Raw genomic sequence first — 22,109 nt, 5'->3', positions numbered from 1 at the left:
TTCATGCTCTCGTCGTTGGCCTCTTCCTGAATGTTTTCAAATGTGATGGACATGCGACTCGCGTTGGGCGCGGCGACAGCGGCGTTTATTCCTCCTGTAAGGTCGGTGAATCCAACAAGGGAGGCACTGTCCTTACGCGGGGTGGGGAGAATGTTGTTGGGCTTCGGCTTGCGTCTGTCATCGAGTTGAAAAGTTTCAAAATTTTCAAATTTTCTTCATAAACAACCCACTCATACTCAAGAAATAAATTATTTCGAAACAAAAATATTACTTATACTTTGATAGAAGGATTTTAATTAGAAAGTAAAAAATGATATGGAAAAAGCCATCAAAAAGTGATTCTCTACTGAGAGGATTGATTGAAAGCCCAGCCAACCTCATGATGGATCCACTGGTTATCAAATCTCCAAAGCCTTGCTGATGAGAGAATGCGTAGCCCGTTCGTCCAACTGACCTTTGACTCCTCCTCGTCGTTGATGCCCTCCTAATGATGATCGGTTTTCGAACTTTGACCTTCAACTGTCCGATCTTCTGGTGGTAGCGGAGTTTGTCGACGAGTGTTGGTCGGGTGTCGATGAAGTAGAACCTTTCTGCAACCTTTGCAAATGTAACAGTTGTTGAATTGATAGATTAGCAACAGCCCTTCATAAACGGCATTTCCAACAACAAAGAGACAACGTCAGCAACAACAACGTTAACGAGCGTTACAAGACTAACAACAGTCGTAAGAACGATGATGACAGTAAGGAGCAGAGTAAACCAGAAGGTGGCTGTGCTCCACACAGTAGCCACCACTCCGGAGTATGAATAATTGAAGGCCTCCAGGTAGAGGATGGTAGTGAAGACGAAGAAGAAGATGATGCTGCCCCAGATTACGAAGTGATTGAATCCAGTCCAATACATCGTGTCCAGGCCGCACTGCAGTAGTGGCAGTTCAATTATCAATTATTTGAAGAATGAAATGAGTGTAGGTGTTTGCGTGTGTGTGCGTGTGCGTGTGAGTGAGTGACCAAGTACGGACAATTGAAAAAGTGAACAAAAAATTGTCAAAAGTCCGAACTTTCCAACCAAATCGCCTTGCATGTCATACCCAACAGCCCAGCTAATTTCAACGCCTAACCTTCAAATGAATGCAATCATTCTCAACCTGCAACTCATTCACACACTCACTCTCAATGTGACAGAGACAATGAGACAAGAAGCTACGACGAGACCGAACGATTTATGTCCCGAAACGTCCAAACCATTCGGCTCAATGGCGTCCTGGTAGGCTCCATACGGGACGAAGAATAAGACCAGTGACGTCAGAAATCCTTCAAGGACACTTTGCAAGAATATCTTAATGTGTGTGTACGTGTGCGTGTGTACGTGTGTGTGTATTGTGTGTGTGTGTACGTGTGTGTGTATTGTGTGTGTGTGTACGTGTGTGTGTGTGTTGTGTGTGTACGTGTGGGTTTGAAAGTGTATGTTCATCGGTTTGTGTGGGATTATTGAACGTTTGTACGTTTTTGTGTGTAAATGTTTGTGTATTTATTGTATTTATATAAAAATGTAAAGATATGTGTGTGTGCTTTTGTAGGTTATGTGTAACAACATTTTCGTCAATGAACAGTTAAATGGAAAATAACGGAGACAAAATGTTTTGAAGAATGAGAAAAACACCCTAAAATTACTCAAGTGAGATCAAGCAGAAAACATTTTAAATGAAAAATCTTGAAAAATTTCAAATTTCATCAATACCTAACATTTTTTCTACCTGTTTCTACCTATTAAAATTTCAAAGAACGTATGAAATACATATCTTTATTACACATAAGAGAGAAAGAGAGAGAGAATGAAAGAGAGAGAGAAAGAGAGAGTTAAAAAGAAAAAGAGTGAGAAAGAGAAAAAGAGAGAAGAGATAAGAGAGATATATTTATGAGGAGTGCGTGATATTGAATCATGTAGCTATTTAGCCACCTACTCATTCACTTATCCATAAAACACCCACAATACAATCACAATTTAACCGATACCAACACTATATCTATTGATAAATATCGCTGGATGTTCTACATATAATCCATATAATCTATATCCTATACACATTTTTAACGTCTGCATGTATTTAACAAAGCACAAATATACAATTATAACAAGGTAACGGTTGAAAAAGCTAACAAATTACATAATTTACACATTTAGAGAAAAACAAACTAGAAAAAAGAGAAAGAGAGAGGAAAGATGGGAAAGATATGAAAATGAGAGAAAAAAAGAAAGAAAGAGAGAGAGAGAGAGAGAGAGAGAGAGAGAGAGAGAGAGAAAGAGAAAGGACGGTGAATGAATGGGTATACTTGGTGCCTTTAGCCCACACTTAAAAATACCACACAACCAGTTCAATAAAATACATTTTAATTATTATCTTACATCCTGCAGACGCCAAAACATCATGTGTTTAGTTAAAAATGAAAAAAAAGGTTTTTAAAAAAAATCATCACCAATGGGCAAACATAAAAATGACAAACATTAAATTACCGAAAATTTGAAATCAAACAATCAAAATTAAATAACCAAAATTTAAGTATAACAAAACGTACGAAACCTTTTTATTGAAGAAAAGATTAAGATGGCCAGGCTTGTATAGATTCGGGTACTGGAGACTCAATTTCTCATTAACATCCTTTTGTTATGTCACAATTTAATAAATAAATAAATATTAATTATAATTATTATTATATATAATTATTATTAATAACAAAACTATTAATATTACAATACCTGTTCAAAGAATCCAAGAGCCATTATAGGCAGTGAGGTGTAGAAGACATTGTAGAATGTGATGAAGAATGGGTCGTACAAGGTCTGGTAGTTGTTTAAAATAAATTTGTTTAGAGCAGTTTTGAACGAAAAAGTTTAAAAAAAAACTACACTCATACGTGTAAAATTCTACTGTTGTCTTAAGTGGACAACCGAAACAAAATAAAGAACAGACACCAAAGAGGTAATAATCACCTGTGCAGAAAATCCGCAGTAGAAACCAAACCAAAAATGGCAGAGGGTGAATGCGAAATTCTTGTAGAAGAAGAACTTGAGAAACTTGCACATCCTCAAATAAGACCACCTCCCGTGTACAAGCAGCAATCGTTCCAGGAATCTGAACTGGGCTATGGAGTAGTCGCTAGCCAGAACTGCCTGCATTCCTTCCTGACCACTGATACCTACGCCTATGTGCGCCACTGGTTGGTTGGTTGTTTGATTGGTTGGTTGTTTGATTAGTTGTTTGATTGGTTGGTTGGTTGTTTGATTGGTTGTTTGATTGGTTGGTTGGTTGTTTGATTGGTTGGTTGTTTGATTGGTTGGTTGTTTGTTTGATTGATTGGTTGGTAATTGATTTTTTCAATAAGAAGATAGATTAATACAAAAAGCATAGACAATAATAGAAATAAGAAAAATACTAAACAGTATTGGAAACAAGAAGAATTAGAAATTAGTTAGTGCACTATGTGTTGAGTATTTTTAAAATCAAAATGTCCAAACAAGCAGTTAGGTGTGAATGCATGCACGTAACAGAAATAAAGCAGATCGAACATAAAGTCCATCAGTTGTTGGATGAATAAGGAGTTGGGTTTATTGAAGAGTTAAAAAAACGTTTCGACGCTTGTAATGTAAATGGTTGAAATGGTTATAAATAACTCATCTGAATTAAACTTCAAAATAATAAACTGAAACCCCGAAATTAATTTACTTTTAATCATGCTGACGTCATTAGCGCCATCTCCAATGGATAGGGTGACGGACTTCTTGTGCTTCTTGACGAGACTGACTACAAGCGCCTTCTGAAGCGGCGTCACCCGACAGCAGATGACCGCCTTGCACATGCAGCCAGCTTCCAGCAATAACAATTCCAATTCTGGCTTCAAGGCGTGGGTCTACGTTGTTTTTGTCAGTTATGTATGAAAATTTTGAACAGTTTAAATAGTTGAGTTTAATAGATATATAATTGGTAATATACTGTTATATTGCTATCTACCAGAAAGTTTGTCCGATCGGACAACGTTTCAAACAGCCTATCATCTTAATTAGTTTGAATCAATTTAATAAAAAAAATGAACAAATGAATGGAATTTGCATTGACAAACCAAACTGTGTCCATTAATGATGAGACCAAACTCTGGCGGCCGCAACATTGGTCGAAAACTGGACTGCGTTGTCGTAGAATTGTCGTAACTTTTGTTGTTGTAGGGACTGCTGCTGCTGTTGTTGTTGCTGCTGTTGTTGTTGTAGAAGTTGTTGCCGTTCTCTCTCATGTTCACTTGCGAGAACATTCTCAGTGATTCGCTGCTGACCGAGAGCCCCTGGTTCATCATGCCGAGATCACCCGTAAGAACCTGGGTGGGGGTGTTTTTTGTATTTTTTGTTTGTTACATTGTCGCATCTTTTGCTATCGTAACTTTTGACGTTATTTACCAATCTCAATGAAAACACAATCAAGCAATGTGGCAACAAAAACTGTTTCCCGTTAAAATCCTCCCAACAGACAGTCCCACCTTCAACATGGCGTCCCTGGCTTCCGTCAACTCCCTCTTCACATCCTCCATATTTTCAGATTCTATGACGTACAAGTGTTCCGACATCTCTTCCGTCAGCAACTGGCAACTGTACCCGATGTTGATTGCAGTTTCTAAGGGCGAACATTGTCAGACATATATATATGAAACCACACCACACATGCCACACACACCACAAGGGCCGCACTACACATGTCACACACACCACAAGGGCCACATCACACATGCCGCACTAAACCACACTTGCCACACCACACCACACATGCCACAGCACACAAACCTTGTTTGTCGCCAGTAAGAACCCATATCTTGATATCAGCACTAGCTAGATTAGCGATGGTCTCAGGAACGCCGTCCTGCAACTTATCTTCGATGGCTGTCGCGCCTAGCAACTTCATCCCCGTCTCTATCTCCTCGTACACTGCCGACATCTTGTCTTCCCGGTCCTCCATGGAAGTGCTGGCCGTGGTGGTGGTGGAAATTGAATGAATAATGTTTGCGATGATAATGAGTAAAATGAAAAAAAGAATATAAAAAAGAATAACAGAGGAGAGAGAGAGAGAGAAAGAGAGAAAGAGAGAGAAAGGAAAGCAAAAAAGAGAGAAATACAGTCCAATAATGGACTGATGAAAATGATAATAAAATCAATAGCGCATGCATAACAGTTTCACAGGCTTCAAACGAAAACAAGAAAAAAGACAATCAACGCTGATGATAACTACAACGACTATGAGAATAAAACAAGGATAAATAATGATGATGACGTAAAACTAGTGATGATGACGTCACGGACAGACCTTGCTTCGTGGTGTTTCTTCTTCCATTCGGTGAAATAATTCGGATCGATCTCTTTACTGGAGAGGCACAACGTCCTCAGTCCATCTTGTGCAAACGTCTGGAGATAGAGAGATAAGGAGAGAGAGATATATATAGATAAAGAGAGAGAAAGATAAGGAGCAAAAAAGAGTGTATTATATAATTATATTAATTATTATTAAATAATTATATTTAATATAAGCGCATAAGCAGACAAATTTTTAAAGCGTTATTATAGAAAAATTAGTTCTGCAGAGATGTACAAACGTTTCATAATTGTTTTCGTTGTTATAATAACTGCTCGTCCTTAATTAAATTTTTGTGATCATCTTACAACAATGACGGTATCATCCTCATCATCATCATTATCATCCTCATCGTCATCATCATCATCATCGTCATCATCATCACTATCACCATGATCACCATCAACGTCGTCATCATCACCTCGAGATGTTGTGTGGTCTGATCCTTGAGTCGTGATTGGCTGTTGGGATCGAGTAGCTGGTAGATGGTGGTGTCCGCGCCCTTGCAAAGCAAGGTTATGCGGTCATCCTTGCGTACTATGACCTAAGATCATGATAATAATGATGATGATGATGGTGATGATGATGATGATGGTAGTGGTGTGAGTAATGTTGGTGGGGATTGTGTTGATGATTTTTATCATTATTACAGTACAATATTCTCGAAGTGTCATTATTGCATTTCGCATCATCATTATCTTCGCCACGGCCGTTACCATCATCAACATCTTAGCCATCACCATCATCGTCATCATCATCTTAACCATCATCATCATTATCATCTTAACCATCACCACCATCATCTTAACCATCATCACCGTCATCATCATCGTCATCATCTTAACCATTATCATCATCATCATCTTACTTATTACCATCATCATAACCATCACCACCGTCATCATCATCATCATCTTCTTCTTCTTACTCATCACCATCCCCACAGTCATCATCATCATCATCTTACTCATCACCCTCACCACAGTTTTCACCATCAAGACTCACAGACATTCTCTTCCGAACGTTATTGAAATCCAGAATGCAAAGCTGCTCGTACACTTCCACCTCACCCATCACCTCCAGTGTTATCGTTGTCGGGGTTCGCGACTGGTCATGATGATGATGATGATGATGATGATGTTGGGTGATGACGATAATGATGAGGATGATGGTGGTGACGATGATGATGATGGTGGTGACAATGATGATGAGTGAAATAAATCTGACATCGATAAAGATTATGACCGAATTCCTACATTTCATCATCACCAGCACCGCCATCTTCGTAGCCACCACCACCACCATCACCACCACCACCATTATTACCTTGTAGACAAATCCAAAATTTCTGGCAGCTCCCACCAAGGCTGCTTCGTCTGGAGACTGAGCCTGGTACTCCAAGACACCTGGCCGCAAATTTACAATTCAAATTACTGAATCACATCACATCACATGAACACATCACCAAATCACATAAACACTTCGCATAATCGCATAACCACATCCTCAAATCACATAAACACTTCACATCACATAGACACATCATCACACAAACACATCACATAATCACATAACCATACTGTAACATCACAATAACCCACCATCCTTTTTAGAAGACATGACCGTACGAAAGAGCACATAAAGTCACATAACACCATCAAATAACCAGCACATCAAATAACCAGCACATCAAATAAACCAGCACATCGTCACATGATAACATCACATAATTACGTCATAACATCACATATCCACATGATAACATTACATCATTACATCATTACGTCATCACTATTATAACCCAACCCACCATCCTTTTCCGAGGACATGACAGTGTGGCAGAGTGCGAGCAACCGGAAGAACTCGTGAACTTCCGGCACACCCTGCTCCACTGCACCCAGCAGACGATCATCGTAAAAGTCAAACGTCTTTTCGTAGTACGGATTTTTTGAAAAATCTACCTTTGGCGTTCTCTGGTGATGATGATGGTGATGGTGGTGATGAGGATGATGAAGAAGAAGATGATGATAATGGCGCTGACAACGCAACATGACGATGATGATTAGGATGAATATGATCCGATTTTAGTTGGTTGAATGATTGTTGTTGTTGTTGTCGTTTGTGTTGCAGATACAGATAACGTTACTGTAGTTGCTGTTATTTATGCTGTCAATGCTGACGATGTTGTTGCTGAAGTTGCGAGATGATGATGATGATAATAATGGTAAAAATGATGACGATGACCATAATGAAGATGATGAGAATGAAGATGAAAAAGATGAGAAGAGTAAAAGTAGTGTATCATAATTAATCATCATCATCACTATCATCATCATCATCACTACCATCATCACAAGATCACGCGACAAACAACACCCAGCCCCACCCCACACCACCCCCTTTCAACTCACGTCAGTTATGTTGACTGCTTCGCCGTGCTTGATGAGGTCACCATAGGTCATCCCGTTTATTGAACATTTGTTGAATGTCATGATGTTCTGTTTGGCAGGTGGGTGGTGGTGGTGGTGATGACGTCATAATTACGATGACGTGATGACGGTGATGATGACAATGGTAATGATGATGATGACGATGAGGATTGCAATGATGGGTAGCACTCAGTGCCACTTTTTTCACTCCTTAGTAACGTTGTTTCGTTAAGATTTCACTTGGAGTGAAAGTTCAAGTTTAAAAGTATGAACATAAAAACTGAATCAAGTTTAAACATTTATCAGGAGTTTGCTATCATCATCTTTATCATCATAGTCGTCATCATAGTCGTCGTCATCACCATCAACATCTTCACCAAGCTTATCATCATTTTTATCAGCATCATCACCAGGAACACACCTGCGTTAGCGTTCCAGTTTTATCAGAAAAAATGTATTCAATCTGGCCAAGTTCCTCGTTCAATGTTGTTGTCCGCGATTTCGCTGCAGTGTCCGTCTTATCGTGGTACATCTTGTTGTCGAAGTTTATCCAAATACTGTGGCCCAATCTTATCAACTCCACGCTGGTGATGTTGCAATAATGCATGTGGTTGTGTGTGTATGTGTGTGTGTGTGTGTGTGTGTGTGTGTGTGTATGTGTGACGTGGAAGATGACAATGATAACGTAGTAAGATTTATGTTGGAAGACGATGATGATGATGATGACGAAAGATGATGATGACGATGTGGTAAGATTAAGATTATAGAGGCCCACAGACAAAAAAATAAAAAAATTTCATGTCACATATTTTCTGTTTATAAATTTACAGAATGTTAACGGTGTTATCGGCATCAAGAATGTTTCTTAATAAAATGTTAAATCTAGATTCATACACATCAAATGACGAAAAGATATTAGGTAGCATTCAGGATCTGGTGGTTCTTTTAAAACATTAACGGTGAAAAAAGAATACATTTCCGCCATCAGATCAGATCAAATAACTTGCAACTACAAATTACAACCAACAGGCAGCACAGCCAGCAACTATGAAACAATCGACTTTTCAATCGATACATGTACACATTCGTTATGAAGCACTCTTCGAACGAACAATCAAACCACACACACACACACACACACACACACACACACACACACACACACACACACACACACGCACACACACACACGCCTACATACTACTTCATTTCGTTTTCACTACAAACACAGGTAGATGGAAAGATAAAATTATTACGCACAAATACTCATGAATAAAATGATAACAATGAGTGAATTAGTAAACTTTCTATAATACTTAGTTAGCAATTCGATGTTGCCTAAGGATGAATTGTAACTAGTAAAGTACTCTACTACTGTTGCAAAGTCACATCAAAATATCAGCACATTACAAATGCATAAAGAGGCTTGCCTCTTCATTTTATGGAACTTATCATTCAAGATGCCAGGTTTCAAAGAAATACTTAGCGGGAGAGAGAGAGAGAGAATAAAGCGATAAGAGGATATAGAAACATAATGATGTTTATTTATTTAATTATGGCAAAAAATCATTAATTATATATTTATTTTAAATTAGATCCAAGAGCAAAAAGTACTTTCAACTCAAAACTAGCAAGTCGCTACTACATAAGGTTAAGCTTTGAAAGCAACGAGTCTACAATACTGTTACTATTTAGCAAAAATGACATCGATGTCGATATAGATACTGAAAAAGTAGCAGCACCACAAAAACGCCTCTATCGCTACTTCCAAATTAGCAACACCATATGGTAAACAACTAATAACAAACAATAATAATCATAATAACGACGCACCTGACGTATAGAGATATGGGAACAACGGTATTCAAGACAATGATGTAGGAGAAGAAAACGAGGATGGCGATGACGGTGCTACCACCGGCTTTATTGCCATCACTGTTTCCTTTGAGACTTCCGGAAATGTAGTAATCCCAGGGCAGGTAGATCTGGAAGTGCTGGCCGAAGTTCATCTCCCACGCGCCGGCCCCGATCGAACAAATTAGGCAGATGACGACCAGGAAGAGGAAGATCTGATTGATGACAGTTCCGATAATTAGTTGAAATAAAACTTAATGTATAAATTCTTCTTACGGAAATTATTCAACGGTTGAAAAATTATTTTTATTTATTTATTTATTCACAAAACCAGAGGGCTAAAAAAAAACCACTTATCCGGTCAGAAAAATGAAAAAAATGTTCGAAAAATGAATCGTACGTCTATGAATTAAGTAAAAACATAGGATAATAACAGAGATCGATGCACAACGATCGTAATGAATAATGAAAAAGTTTATAGTCAAACATAGAAGATAACTTCATAACTTAAAAAATGTACTACTGATATTATAATTGGTAAATGATAGTTTTAGCCAACAGAGTTAGTTAGGCATATATGTAAATATTAAACGTAATTTAACAATAAATCACATTATAATTAAAAATCTATCTAAATCAATAGTGAGTAAATGATTTTTGAAAACAGCAAGTGAAGTTGAAGACACTACGTCTGCCGGCAATGCATTCCACACTCGGATAATCCGGATACAGTAGAAATATTTTGTTACGTTGTCTCCAGCGTTGAAATCTTGCAGTCGACATGGGTGACCGCGAGTTGACAGATAATGTGAAGGGATGAAAAAACCATTTAAATCTGTGTTGATGAGGTTGTGTAGTATTTTGTACAGCAAGCACAAATCAAGAACCAATCTACGCCGCTCAAGTGTTTGTAGTCCTACCGCTTGCAATCTAGACAAATATGGAAGATGACGAATTGACGGAATGAATTTGGTAAATCTTCTCTGAACATTTTCAATCTTGGTTATTTGATATTTGTAGTGCGGATTCCATAGCGGTGAGCAGTATTCAAGTAGAGGACGTACATAACTGCAAAAAGCCTTCACAAGTAGATCCTTATTCTTAGATGTGAAACATTTGACGATTAAGCGAGCGCGGAAAGAAGCCTTGTGAGTGATGTTGTTGATATGCGCATTAAAGTTGAATTTGCTGTCCACTATCACACCAAGATCTCTGAAGTCATTTGTACAACTGAGAAGATGTTGATCTATATAATATTGATGTGGAACTAATGTTGATCTCGAAGATGGAAGAAATGAGCAATGACAGCATTTACTCGGAGAGAGTGGCAACTGCCATTTGATACTCCAAGCTGTTATATCGTTGATGGCCTGTTGAAGTTGAACTGAGTTGGATGAACGGCTGTATAATTTAATATCGTCAGCGAATAGCAAACTTGAAACTGAAATAGATGAAATGCGTTCAACAATGTCGTTAATGAAGACAATGAATAGAGTTGGACCCAAGACACTGCCTTGGGGGACACCACTGGTAACCGATACTGAATTGGATAATTTGTTTTGAATTCTAACAAGCTGGGAACGTTGAGACAAGAAGTCCGACAGCCAGGCAAGCAGATTACCAGATATTCCATAGGATCTTAATTTTCCGACCAGTTTCGAGTGTGACACAGAATCAAAAGCTTTTTGGAAATCGAGGTAAATGGTGTCACAGCCTTCTTTGTTCTGACGAAGTGATATCCAGTCGCTGTAAAATTGCATTAAGTTGGTGCAGGTTGATCTACCAGGTAGAAAACCATGTTGAAAATGCGTAATTAGTTTGTTTTCTAAAAGAAAGGATAATATTACTTTGTTTATAATCTTTTCCATTGCTCTACAACTTGAACTCGTGAGTGAAATAGGTCGGTAATTGGTGGGGTGGTTTGTGGGACCCTTTTTATGATTGGGAGTAACAATAGCAGATTTCCATTTAGTTGATAGCTGGTTATTTCTAAATGATAGATCAAAAATATGACATAATGGAACTGATAGGTTAGATGCACACATCTTCAGGACAACATTCGGTATACCATCTGTTCCAGCTGAGGTTGAATTTTTTAAGTTACGCAGAGTTATATAAACTATATGGGGAGTGAAACAAATATCTTCTAACAAGTTGTTGGTTAGACAAGGTTTGGAACAATTGGAGTTGTTATCATGTGTAAATACGGAAGAAAAATATTTGTTGAATGCATTGGCCATTATCAGCGGGTCATAGGTCACGCTATTGTCATCTAACTTTAAACTACTGACATTGGGACGCGATAGCATTTTTTTGTTGACATACTGGTAAAAACTTCTGACATTGCATTTAGAAAGCAGTTTATGTTCATTGACTATTCTGTAACTGTTTGCTAAGCCAGAACATTTTCGTGACATATTCAAATACTGCTCTTTATCATCCGGTGAAGAAGTTCGTTTCCATTTTTTCCAGTAGTGAAGTTTTACTTTATAAGACTGACGAAGTTGATAGGGAACCTGTATTTTGTGTTCTTTGCTTCTCAGAAAAGATCGAGGGATGTAAGTTGCCATAAGGTTGTTTATCAAACGCTCAAAAATGTCTTAACATGTGTTGACGTCGAAGCAGTGCTGAAAAATATTGTCCCAGTTGATTAGCCTCAGGCATTCATTTATATTAGTGAAGTCTGCACTGTTGTAATTATAAAAGGAAGTGTCGTTATCATTGTTAGAGAATTTGTCAGTTGAGTTATGAGTGATGCAGTTAACTTGAAAGGTAAGGCAGTTGTGATCACTGGAAGAAAATGGACAGGAAATCTCTAACTCGACAAGTAGGCTGGCATCATCAGATAGGATCAAATCTAAAATATTATTTCCACGAGTTGGTTGATCGACAAGTTGGTAGAGACCTAATTCATTGAAAAGTTCGATAAAAGTATTGTAGATGACGTTATTTGGTGCAGAATAATTATTCCAATTAATTAGTGGGAGATTGAAATCACCTAACAAGCAAATCACATCTCCCTTGCTAAGTTCTTTGATGCACCTGGCACTATCAAACGCATATTCCTCTGCTAATTTATCAAAACCACCACTTCGATAGTACGAGTTGAAGCGATAATTTTTCTTTGAAATGGAAACATCAGTTGAAACTATTTCTATGTGGGAGAACTGGAATGGTATTGAAACGATCTTGTATTGAATAGTGTCATTGATGATGAAAGCCACGCCGCCACCACGTGTTGCACGATCTCTGCGAACAAAAGAATAACCGCTAGGTAAAAATAAGTTGTCAGGATCATTTGGAGTAAGCCATGTTTCTATAACAGAAAATATTTCTGGTCTGTAAACTGACAAAAATAAATTGAGATCATTTTGCTTCTTTTGAATGCTACGAACATTAGCTAAGGCCATACGAATGTGTTTATTGTTGTAGGACTGAAAGAAAGGGCTGGGCATTTTTAGAGTTGTTGTTGGTAGTTCTGATGCGACGTCTCTCCTGTCTGATCAAGAAGGCTTGTTCGGCCTGCCTTTTGGAAAGGTCAGGGTTGATGAAGATACCTTTTGTTGTTGAAGAAGAGCGGAGGATCCTTGATGAGGCAATCAGGTCCTCAGCTGCCGATGAATTGTCTAGCGTGACACATAACCTGTGGTTTCCGATACGGCGAGTTCTAGCAATTGTTGGCTTGACCGTGAGGTGGTTCTCGCATAACGATAAAACCATATCTTTGTCGTTACATCCTGGCTGCAACTCGAGACCGGAAATGATAACATTTTTAGACCGACTTTCTTCATCTTTCTTTTCCTGCTCCACTGACCAAAGGGCCCTAGTCACTGTCTCAAGCATGGGAGATTCATTAAGTTTAGTTACCTGCTTTTGACACTCAGTAACACTGGTGGCCAGTGTTGACATAGCGGAGTGAAGTTCTTTCATACTACCAGTCACGGCATCGGACATGCTCTTAACGGCGTTTTCGAAGCTATTACTTAGAGCTTCCATTCTGATTATTGTTGTTTCAAACAGCTTGCTCATAAGGCTCTCGGAATGGGCTACTATTTTGCGCAGGTTGTCATTACATTTTTCCAATACTAGAATTAGATTCTGGTCTGACTTTTCAAACAATTTTTCTAGGTTTTTATTGGAAACATCAATAATTTTTTTCAGATTGTCATTTGATTTTTCTAATAATTTATCTATACATTTCAATAAATTTTCGTTTGATTTGTCCAAAATTTTTGACACAAGAACTTCAAAACTTTCGGCTGAGACATTTTTTGCCATGATGACGAAGCACTAATAAGACAGGACAGGAAAACAAAACAGTAGAACAGTTTGAAAATATTTAATTTAAACAATTTTTTATATTTTTAGAAGTGACTTAACAAATTAACAGTTTTGCGGTAGAAATTAAATATGCAATAACTAGAATAAATAAGAAATTTTAAGTTTTAAATCGAGAAATTACAGTATCAACAACAGTATTACAGTATATTATTATATTATATTATTATTATAAAAATCAATCGAAAACTAGAAAACAACCCTAGATAACATCAACACAAGATGATGAATTAAAAGAAATGAACAAACAGTACCATAGGATAACATTTATTGCCCTTATTATTTTTATTTTATTAAATTAACAATTATTATATAACACTAATTGGCAGAAACAACAACAACAAGAACAACAAGAGCACAGGGAGAGACGGAATTCCCATAGAGCTGATCAAAGCGGGAGGACCAATTGTATGTAATGAGATTCACAAAATCTGCCAAGAAATCTGGGACAGTGGAAAATGGCCAGAAGATTGGTGTAAATCAATCTTGATCATGTTGCCAAAAAAAGGAGACCTGAAAGACTGCAACAACTACAGATCGATAGCACTGATCCCTCATATGTGCAAGATCATGCTGACGATCTTGAAAGAACGATTGGAGAAAGACATAGAGCAGCATTTAGGAGAGGAGCAGGCAGATTTCCTGATGTTGAGACTATTGTTGGAAGATGCAGGAAGCAGAGGTCAAACAACTTTTTATTGTTTTGTGGATTTTAAGAAGGCGTTTGATTCAATCTGGCACGAAGGTTTGTGGGCAGCTTTGGAAAGTATGGGAGTGTCAACAAAATGTTAAGGGTGCTGAAAGGGCTTTATGAGGAGTCAACAATGGCGGTAAAGGTAGGTACAGAGCTGGGAGACTGGATCAAAGCAAACATAGGAAGTAGACAAGGAGATCCAATATCACCATTACTGTTCTTAGCACTGTTGGAAAGAGCCTTGGAAAAAATGGAGAATGCAGATATTGAGGGAATCGACATTGGAGGCAGAGTGATAAGGGACCTCAGGTTTGCAGATGATATAGATCTGTTAGCATCTAGTGCAGAGGGTCTACAGAAACTGATCGAGTTGACGTACGATGGTGGAAGAAACCATGGACTACACATCAACAGCAGTAAGACAAAGATAATGATTTCGGAAGCAGGTGGAAACAATGATGAAAAGCTCGAACTAGTGAACCAATTTATATATCTGGGCAAACTCATAACTGATGACAATAATTGTTCGAAAGAAATTGATAGAAGAATAGCAATCGCGAGAGGAATGTTTGCATCTTTGAAAGTAATATTGAAAAACGGTAATGTACCACAAAAACAAAGGTAAAGATCGTAGAAGCGTGTGTATTTTCTACATTGATGTATGCATGTGAGGCTTGGACGTTGAAAAAAAGAGAAAAAGACAAACTGGAAGCATTCGAGATGCATTGTTATAGAAAGTTGCTGGGAGTCAGTTGGAGACAAAAGATAAGAAACGATGCCATAAGAAAACAACTTGGAAGACAAAAAACTGTGTATGAAAGTGTCAAGGAAAGAAAGCTGGGTATCTTTGGGCACATCTGCAGAATGACAGACGACAGACTGATCAAAAAAGTACTGATGAGAAAGAGGGACTGGAAGAAAAAAGTTGGAAGACCTGTGAGGAAGTGGATGGATGATATCACGGAATGGACGGGGGTTGGAACATTGGGTTCAATGAAGATGGCGAGGGAAAGAAAAGGATTTTGGAGAGATAGAAGAATACCATCGGCCTCAACGGTCCCTTAAGGGATTACAGAGGATCATTGAATGAATGAATGAATTGGCAGAAAGCTCTGGTGATTTAAGAAAGAACGTCGCATTTATCAGTCTGCCTGTCTTCACATCGACGTCTTCTTGCTAACTAGCAGCAAATAATTCTTAAAAACTCTTCATTCTGTTTGTTCAATTAATGAACACTTAATTCATTTATTTGGTCTCAATTTTTTTTAATAATTCTCTCAGGCAAACAAGAGACATCATACTAGCAATAGAATATAGCAGACTGAACCGAAATAAATAGTGCCGCGTCAACAGCAGATGAATGATGAAATGTGCTGAAGAAAAATAAATATATGACACAATGGGGAATTGATTTATGATCCAAAGTTACTAAGTACAACAAATGTGAGAGAAAAAATATTTCATTTGTTTCGTTGGTTTGAGCGTTTATGTAGTAAGGCGATGTACCCATCCTCATTAATTTACAATTGATTTAACAATTTTGACGTGATTTTGTCAGTTCTTTCAGGCGCAATGCGTAAGAGTAATTTGGCTCGATGAAATGTAGGCTTAACCAAAATATTGAACGGTGAGTGGTATTCAGGCATACTGTTTTCGCTAATGTTTGCAAATTTGGCGTTCGTTACACGTCGAAGTGCATGCGAGCGTTCGTGAATTAAGCATAAACATGTGAAATGGGCAAATACGCTAAATAGAATGGAGTTATGTAGCTAGTGAAATAGTGAAATGCTTTTGAAGTATCATCAGATGATACTTCAAAAGCATTTTCAAATAAGTATCCAAATATCCAAATATGTTGATTGCAATGTATGCGGTTTACATAAGAGATCGAAGTTTGAAATTCACGATTGTTTAAAACTTCTCAAAATGTTTGAGTATATGCATTTGAATTTATAATTCTCAGTGATATATCCTTGTATTATACGTTTCAACTTTCGTAAACTTTGAAATTATTTATAAGAATTGATTTTATGCAGATGGTTTGAAGATTGCAAATATTGATCAGAAAACTTGTCAGATTGTTAAAAAATTTAAATCATAGGTATGTATTATTATGAGTTATTTCAGATGTGAACAATTGTGCGTGATAGTGTCTGAGAGATTGTAATTGTTTCATATGCGCCTAATGTTGGGTGGAATGAAATGGAAAAGAAAGTTTAAGAACATTTACGATTTTAAAATTTAGAAACTTGTGCATTTGGAACAAAAGATAAGAAAACTGAACGAATTGGGATAAATAAGAATTTATTGTGGTACATTCAAATGATTACATAAAGTTTGAAACAGTTGCAAGGACTTTAAAAATTTGCGTTCCTATCGAAAAGAAGCACTCAAAATATGCTTTGACTTCCAAACAAAACATTTCTGATAGCATATATTTAGAAATTATGCATGCTCTCTTAAGTAATAATAAAAACTATCAAATGTAAGTGATTGAGTCGAATTTCATTTGGCAAAGTATCATCGTAACATTTCTCCAACAACATCTCATTCACAAATTCATTTTTTAGTTTTGTCAAAGAACATTGAAACATAAAATACAAAAGAACACTCACTCCTATAATTAGGACATTCATGAGTCTGTCGATGTGAGTTCGTTTGAATTTTGTCTTCCCACTGTTCATCATGAGTTTTGTATCCCGCCCGGCAAATATAACCATACCGAAGCACCATTCCGTGTTACGGAGGACGCATCCACGTAGAAGGATCTTGTCGTTGTCCAGGGAGTATACCTGGCCGTTATACTCAAGTCTCCCTTCAAACCTACTCAGAATATTATTTGGCGGCTCGCAGGTCACAAGGCCTAAATTAGATTATAAAATTAAAACTATTGAGTCAATGTCTTAAGTATTAAAAGTTATTTAGAAATTTCTTCAACATGAACGAGATCATTTGCTTGCGTATTACGTTATAAAGAAACTTGTTTAGCGTGAACAAATTTACCACAAGGCTACAGTTAAAACGAAACAAAAAAATAAGAAAAAAAGTTGCAACCATCGAATTGTGACAGTAGTGAAATATTGTCCTCCATCTCAGCCGTTTCAACCAGAGCCTGCTTGACTTTCAAGTTCGTCTCACTGTTCAAGAGTTGTTAAGAAGTAATATTAGGGATGCATTTGAAGTAATTTGCCCTATAAAATGACAAGGTGAAATACAAATTTTCACTAATTTGAAGCTAACTAAATGGATTTATTCGAATAAATATAATTAAATATTAACCCGTCCAGCTCTGCAGTTTCAATGTAACATAAGCTGTTTGGCTCACTGGCTGATAACAGCAAAAGATCAGCCTAACAAATTTTCATTTAAAAAAAATTTACTAATGTAGAACGTTTTTAAATTTGAAATTTTTGTTTAATAATGATTTTAAAATAAAATAAAATTATTTAAAATGATATTCTAAAGGAGCTACCGACCGCAACAAACTGGTCGTTCTCCATCTTGATGATGTCACCGACGACGACCGTCTGCCACTTTGCTTCGACCAGCTGGCCACCTCTTAGGACCCACGAAAGTCTGTTGTTCACCATACTGTCGCTTCTATGCCTTTGCTACATCAAAATTTCACCACCAATGTTTTGTGTCATTATTTTGTCATGATTTTACTTACTGAACTAAATTATTTATTACTTATTAATTGGATTTTAATGATTTAATCATTAATCATAAATTAATTATATTACTAACACATTTTTTATGTTAACTATGAAAGTATTTTTGTCATTGAGACCATAATTTATGTTAAAATGTTACAGTAGGTACAGGTAGAAATAATAATGATATTTTGACGGTTAATGAAAATTACAATTTAGAATGAAATAGCCATAGAAAAAACAAATCTGAATTAATGTTAGTTTACACATAAACTACAAAAACCCAAAAAAGAACATAAAAAAAACAATGAAAAGAATTAACTATGTTAACAATAACAATCACAGCAGTCTACTAACTATGTCATCTACGGAGTCTTTTAAAGCACTTATTAATAATACAAATACCAGGGGTATAACGGTAGTCATCCAGTTCAGCGATGAAATTTGAGGTATCAACTATGTGGTAATTGAGGATGTTAAACATTACAGTGTATTAACTAATTGATTGGGGTATTGTTATGGTGTTAACTGAGGAATTGTGGTAATGGATAGTGGCGGATTCAGAAGCTGTGAATGGAATTACAGTAGCGCACAACCATCTATAGCTCCAGCAATCCCTGACCCTAACTTGCCAATATTTTTTAAGGAGCATAAAAATTTGGAAATTTGGACCCAATCTACCCATTAAAAAAAACTCGAAACCTCATAAATATTTTCCCTCACAACCATTACGACAACTTCTGGCTCCGCTACTAACATTAGGGCGTTAATTTTGGTTAAAAATGAATGAATATTTTCAGTTTCTCAGCATAAGCACGTACTGATTAGAAGATTGGTTGATTGATTAATGAAAAACTGACCAAGACATCAAATAGGTAGATAGACTCAAATAATATTTTGAAAAATGGATGGTTAAAAATAGCAGGAACACAGTTAAATAACTCAATAACAACTGGTAAAAGGGTTATAAAATGACAGGTTGGGAGGGTGGTCGTAAAATGAATCATTAACTGAAAATTTAAATCATAGATTAAGTTTGAATTAAGATAAAATTAAATAATTCCTCAAATAAATTAATTATTTTTCATTAAATAATTAATTAATTCAATTAATTTCGTAATAGTTCAAATACGTAGAGTAATAACGATCAAACGGATGGTGTAGGACTGACGATATATTTAAATCATGTTAAAAATTTGCTAAACATTCATTCAACGTACAGCAAGGGGACAACCATCTTTTAAAATATATAAACAAATAAATGAATGAATAAATAAGTAAATACAACAATCAATCAATAATAAAATGATTCTAGTGAATGCTTTCTAAAATATAAAACAATTTTGATTTATTTCATCAAACTCTACAGAATTGCTGACATAACGTTTGCTCTTTAGTTTTATTACACTTAGTGGGAATAAAACTGTTCACCTGTTTAAGGGAAATCATTGAAAAACTCAAACACAACTAGTGCATTAATTTGATGTAGCTATAACGTGAATGTTAAAATTTCCTATACGTTATTAATATCATGTTATGCTATCACGAGGGTATTATTTTCATATTGTGTTTAGGTTATTTATAGTTCAGTGAAATTGGTATTAAGCTCTATTGCTTATTTTATAATGAAAATTGGGAAAATTTTAATTGGTATAAAGCTCTATTACTTATTTTATAATGAAATTTTAAAAAATTTTAATTGGTATAAAGCTCTATTACTTATTTTATAATGAAATTTTAAAAAAATTTAAAAACTTTCTACGATGTTGATGATTCGATTATAGCTAATTACATACTATGTTAATGCGTTCTATGTTATTTACCTCTAGAAGGCTATAAACAGAACAAAAGCGTTTTAAAATGCATGGGCACATATCGTCGAATGAATTATTAAGTGAATGGAAAAATGAATGAATGAATGAGTGAGTGAATGAATGAGTGAACGAATGAAAAAATTAATGAAAGAATGAACATTGTTGAGTTGTTTAGCTGTTCTAGGCCATGTCCTCACACTTACTATATCATCATACAAATCCTTGATCAGCGTTATCGATAATACGACTAAAATCGGGAACAACGTTGACAAGAAAGTCAAAGATGAAACGTAGGGAATACACTGTTCAAGTGTTTGTGTGTGTTTGTGTGTGTGTGTGTGTCTGTGTTTTGTACGTTTGCAGTGTGTCATATTAAATAATTACAAAAGTTTCGATGAATAAATATTTTACGTATAATCATCAATCCACTAATTAGTCCATCCATCTATCCAACCATCCATTTTTTCATTTATCTATCTATCCATTCATTCCATCCACCCATCCATCAATCAACTAATCAATCTATGTATTTTTTATATAAAACTAATAAAGCATACATATATGAATGTTGTCGAGTGGTCATAATTAACAAAAACATTAATTAGACAAACAATTTTAATAATCACATCAAAAAAAATACGTCCTGGTAGCAGAAAAATGTTGAAATAAGTTTTGAAATGTATAACATTCCGTAAATTTATGGGGAAAAACATCAACTGCTTTATAAGCAGTTAGTCGGATAAAAAATTATTTCCATGTGACTCCGGCTTACTGCTTATAAGTTACACCTAAGTTAAAAACACCCAAAAAATAACATCAACGCGATCGTGTTCGCGGAAATAATATTACTGAAATGATATCAAGGCCAACAACAACAACAGCAATTGTATCTTTGTGATAAAAAAACGATATTGCGTCTACTGTGATGCTTGCAACAACAACACTGACAGAAACAACAACAATGATAGCAACAACAACAACAGCAACAACAACGATGACAGCAATAGAGGCAACAACAGCCACAACTACTACTCCTATTATTGTTATCATTATTATTAAAATTTATTATTATTATTATTACAAAAGGTCGAGGTCAATGAATAAATGAGCATCAAATACACAGTAACCTACTTGTAATATTAATAAGAAGAGGAAGTAAACGTTGGCCAATCTGGTGAACTGCTCAAACAAGTTGAGTGGCAGGAATGTTAAGAAGTTGTACTTGGATGTCGAGATGTAATTATTCTGGAGAGGAGTGCGACAGAGAAATTAATGAAAATGAGAGAGAGAGAGGAAAGAGAGAGAGAGAGAGAGGAAAGAGAGAGAGAGAGAGAGGAAAGAGAGAGAGAGAGAGAAAGAGAGAGAGAGAGAGAGAAAGAGAGAGAGAGAGAAAGAGAGAGAGAGAGAGAGAGAGAGAGAGAAGAGAGGCGCTGACGATAAGTTGATAAGAAATGGTATAAAAAAACTTACATGGTATTTAAACTGAGCATTGTATTCTATATTATTGGCCTTTACTTTCCGAGGGCCGGTCTCTATTAATTAATTAATTAAATAATTAATTATTTGAGTTATTAATTGATTAATTAAAAAAGTATTTGATTAACTTATTTATTAATTATTTAAAGGATCAAACAACTATTTAGTCCACCAGTGAACCAATCATCCATCGGAAACATTAGTCAAGTGCCAGCAAACAAACGGACAGACATCATCATCATCTAGCGAAACATTTGAATTTCAGCATTATGCAAGTGAAAAAAATTTTAAATTAAACTTATGAATAAACTTTCCAGATGCCTACCTTTCTTGTTCTTCTGCCAAAATTTCCAATTCATGGTGATGAAGAGAGGTGAATGTTAGTTAATTGTCAGTGATTTGTTTCAAACCTGAAGGAAAAGAAAAAATACAAAAAAACATACGCTGTGTGTGTGTCTGTGT

The 22,109-nt window shown here is 36.2% G+C and overlaps 2 protein-coding genes across 2 annotated transcripts; both read right to left on the bottom strand.

The window, feature by feature from the left end:
* Window positions 1–267: 267 nt before the first annotated feature.
* On the bottom strand, window positions 268–9,911 carry HELRODRAFT_68049 (hypothetical protein; the record flags this gene model as incomplete). The annotated part of the gene is made up of 18 exons (XM_009026931.1): window positions 268–597; window positions 718–918; window positions 1,171–1,338; window positions 2,582–2,659; window positions 2,758–2,841; window positions 2,992–3,215; window positions 3,725–3,908; window positions 4,119–4,305; window positions 4,534–4,660; window positions 4,828–5,006; window positions 5,345–5,442; window positions 5,811–5,933; window positions 6,395–6,496; window positions 6,716–6,795; window positions 7,191–7,362; window positions 7,801–7,887; window positions 8,240–8,402; window positions 9,652–9,911. Coding segments are annotated over 18 exons (2,847 nt in total), but the record flags the coding sequence as incomplete, so codon positions are not given.
* Window positions 9,912–17,163: 7,252 nt separating this feature from the next.
* HELRODRAFT_67652 (hypothetical protein) lies at window positions 17,164–21,692 on the bottom strand (the record flags this gene model as incomplete). Its single annotated transcript, XM_009026869.1, has 7 exons — window positions 17,164–17,567; window positions 17,759–17,841; window positions 17,984–18,054; window positions 18,181–18,315; window positions 18,715–18,813; window positions 21,303–21,416; window positions 21,642–21,692. Coding segments are annotated over 7 exons (957 nt in total), but the record flags the coding sequence as incomplete, so codon positions are not given.
* Window positions 21,693–22,109: the final 417 nt, after the last annotated feature.

Source organism: Helobdella robusta, assembly GCF_000326865.2.
Source record: "Helobdella robusta unplaced genomic scaffold HELROscaffold_5, whole genome shotgun sequence".
NCBI classification, from domain to species: Eukaryota; Metazoa; Annelida; class Clitellata; order Rhynchobdellida; family Glossiphoniidae; genus Helobdella; species Helobdella robusta.
Note: the sequence above shows the minus strand (reverse complement) of the source record. Positions and strands in the feature narration are given on the sequence as shown.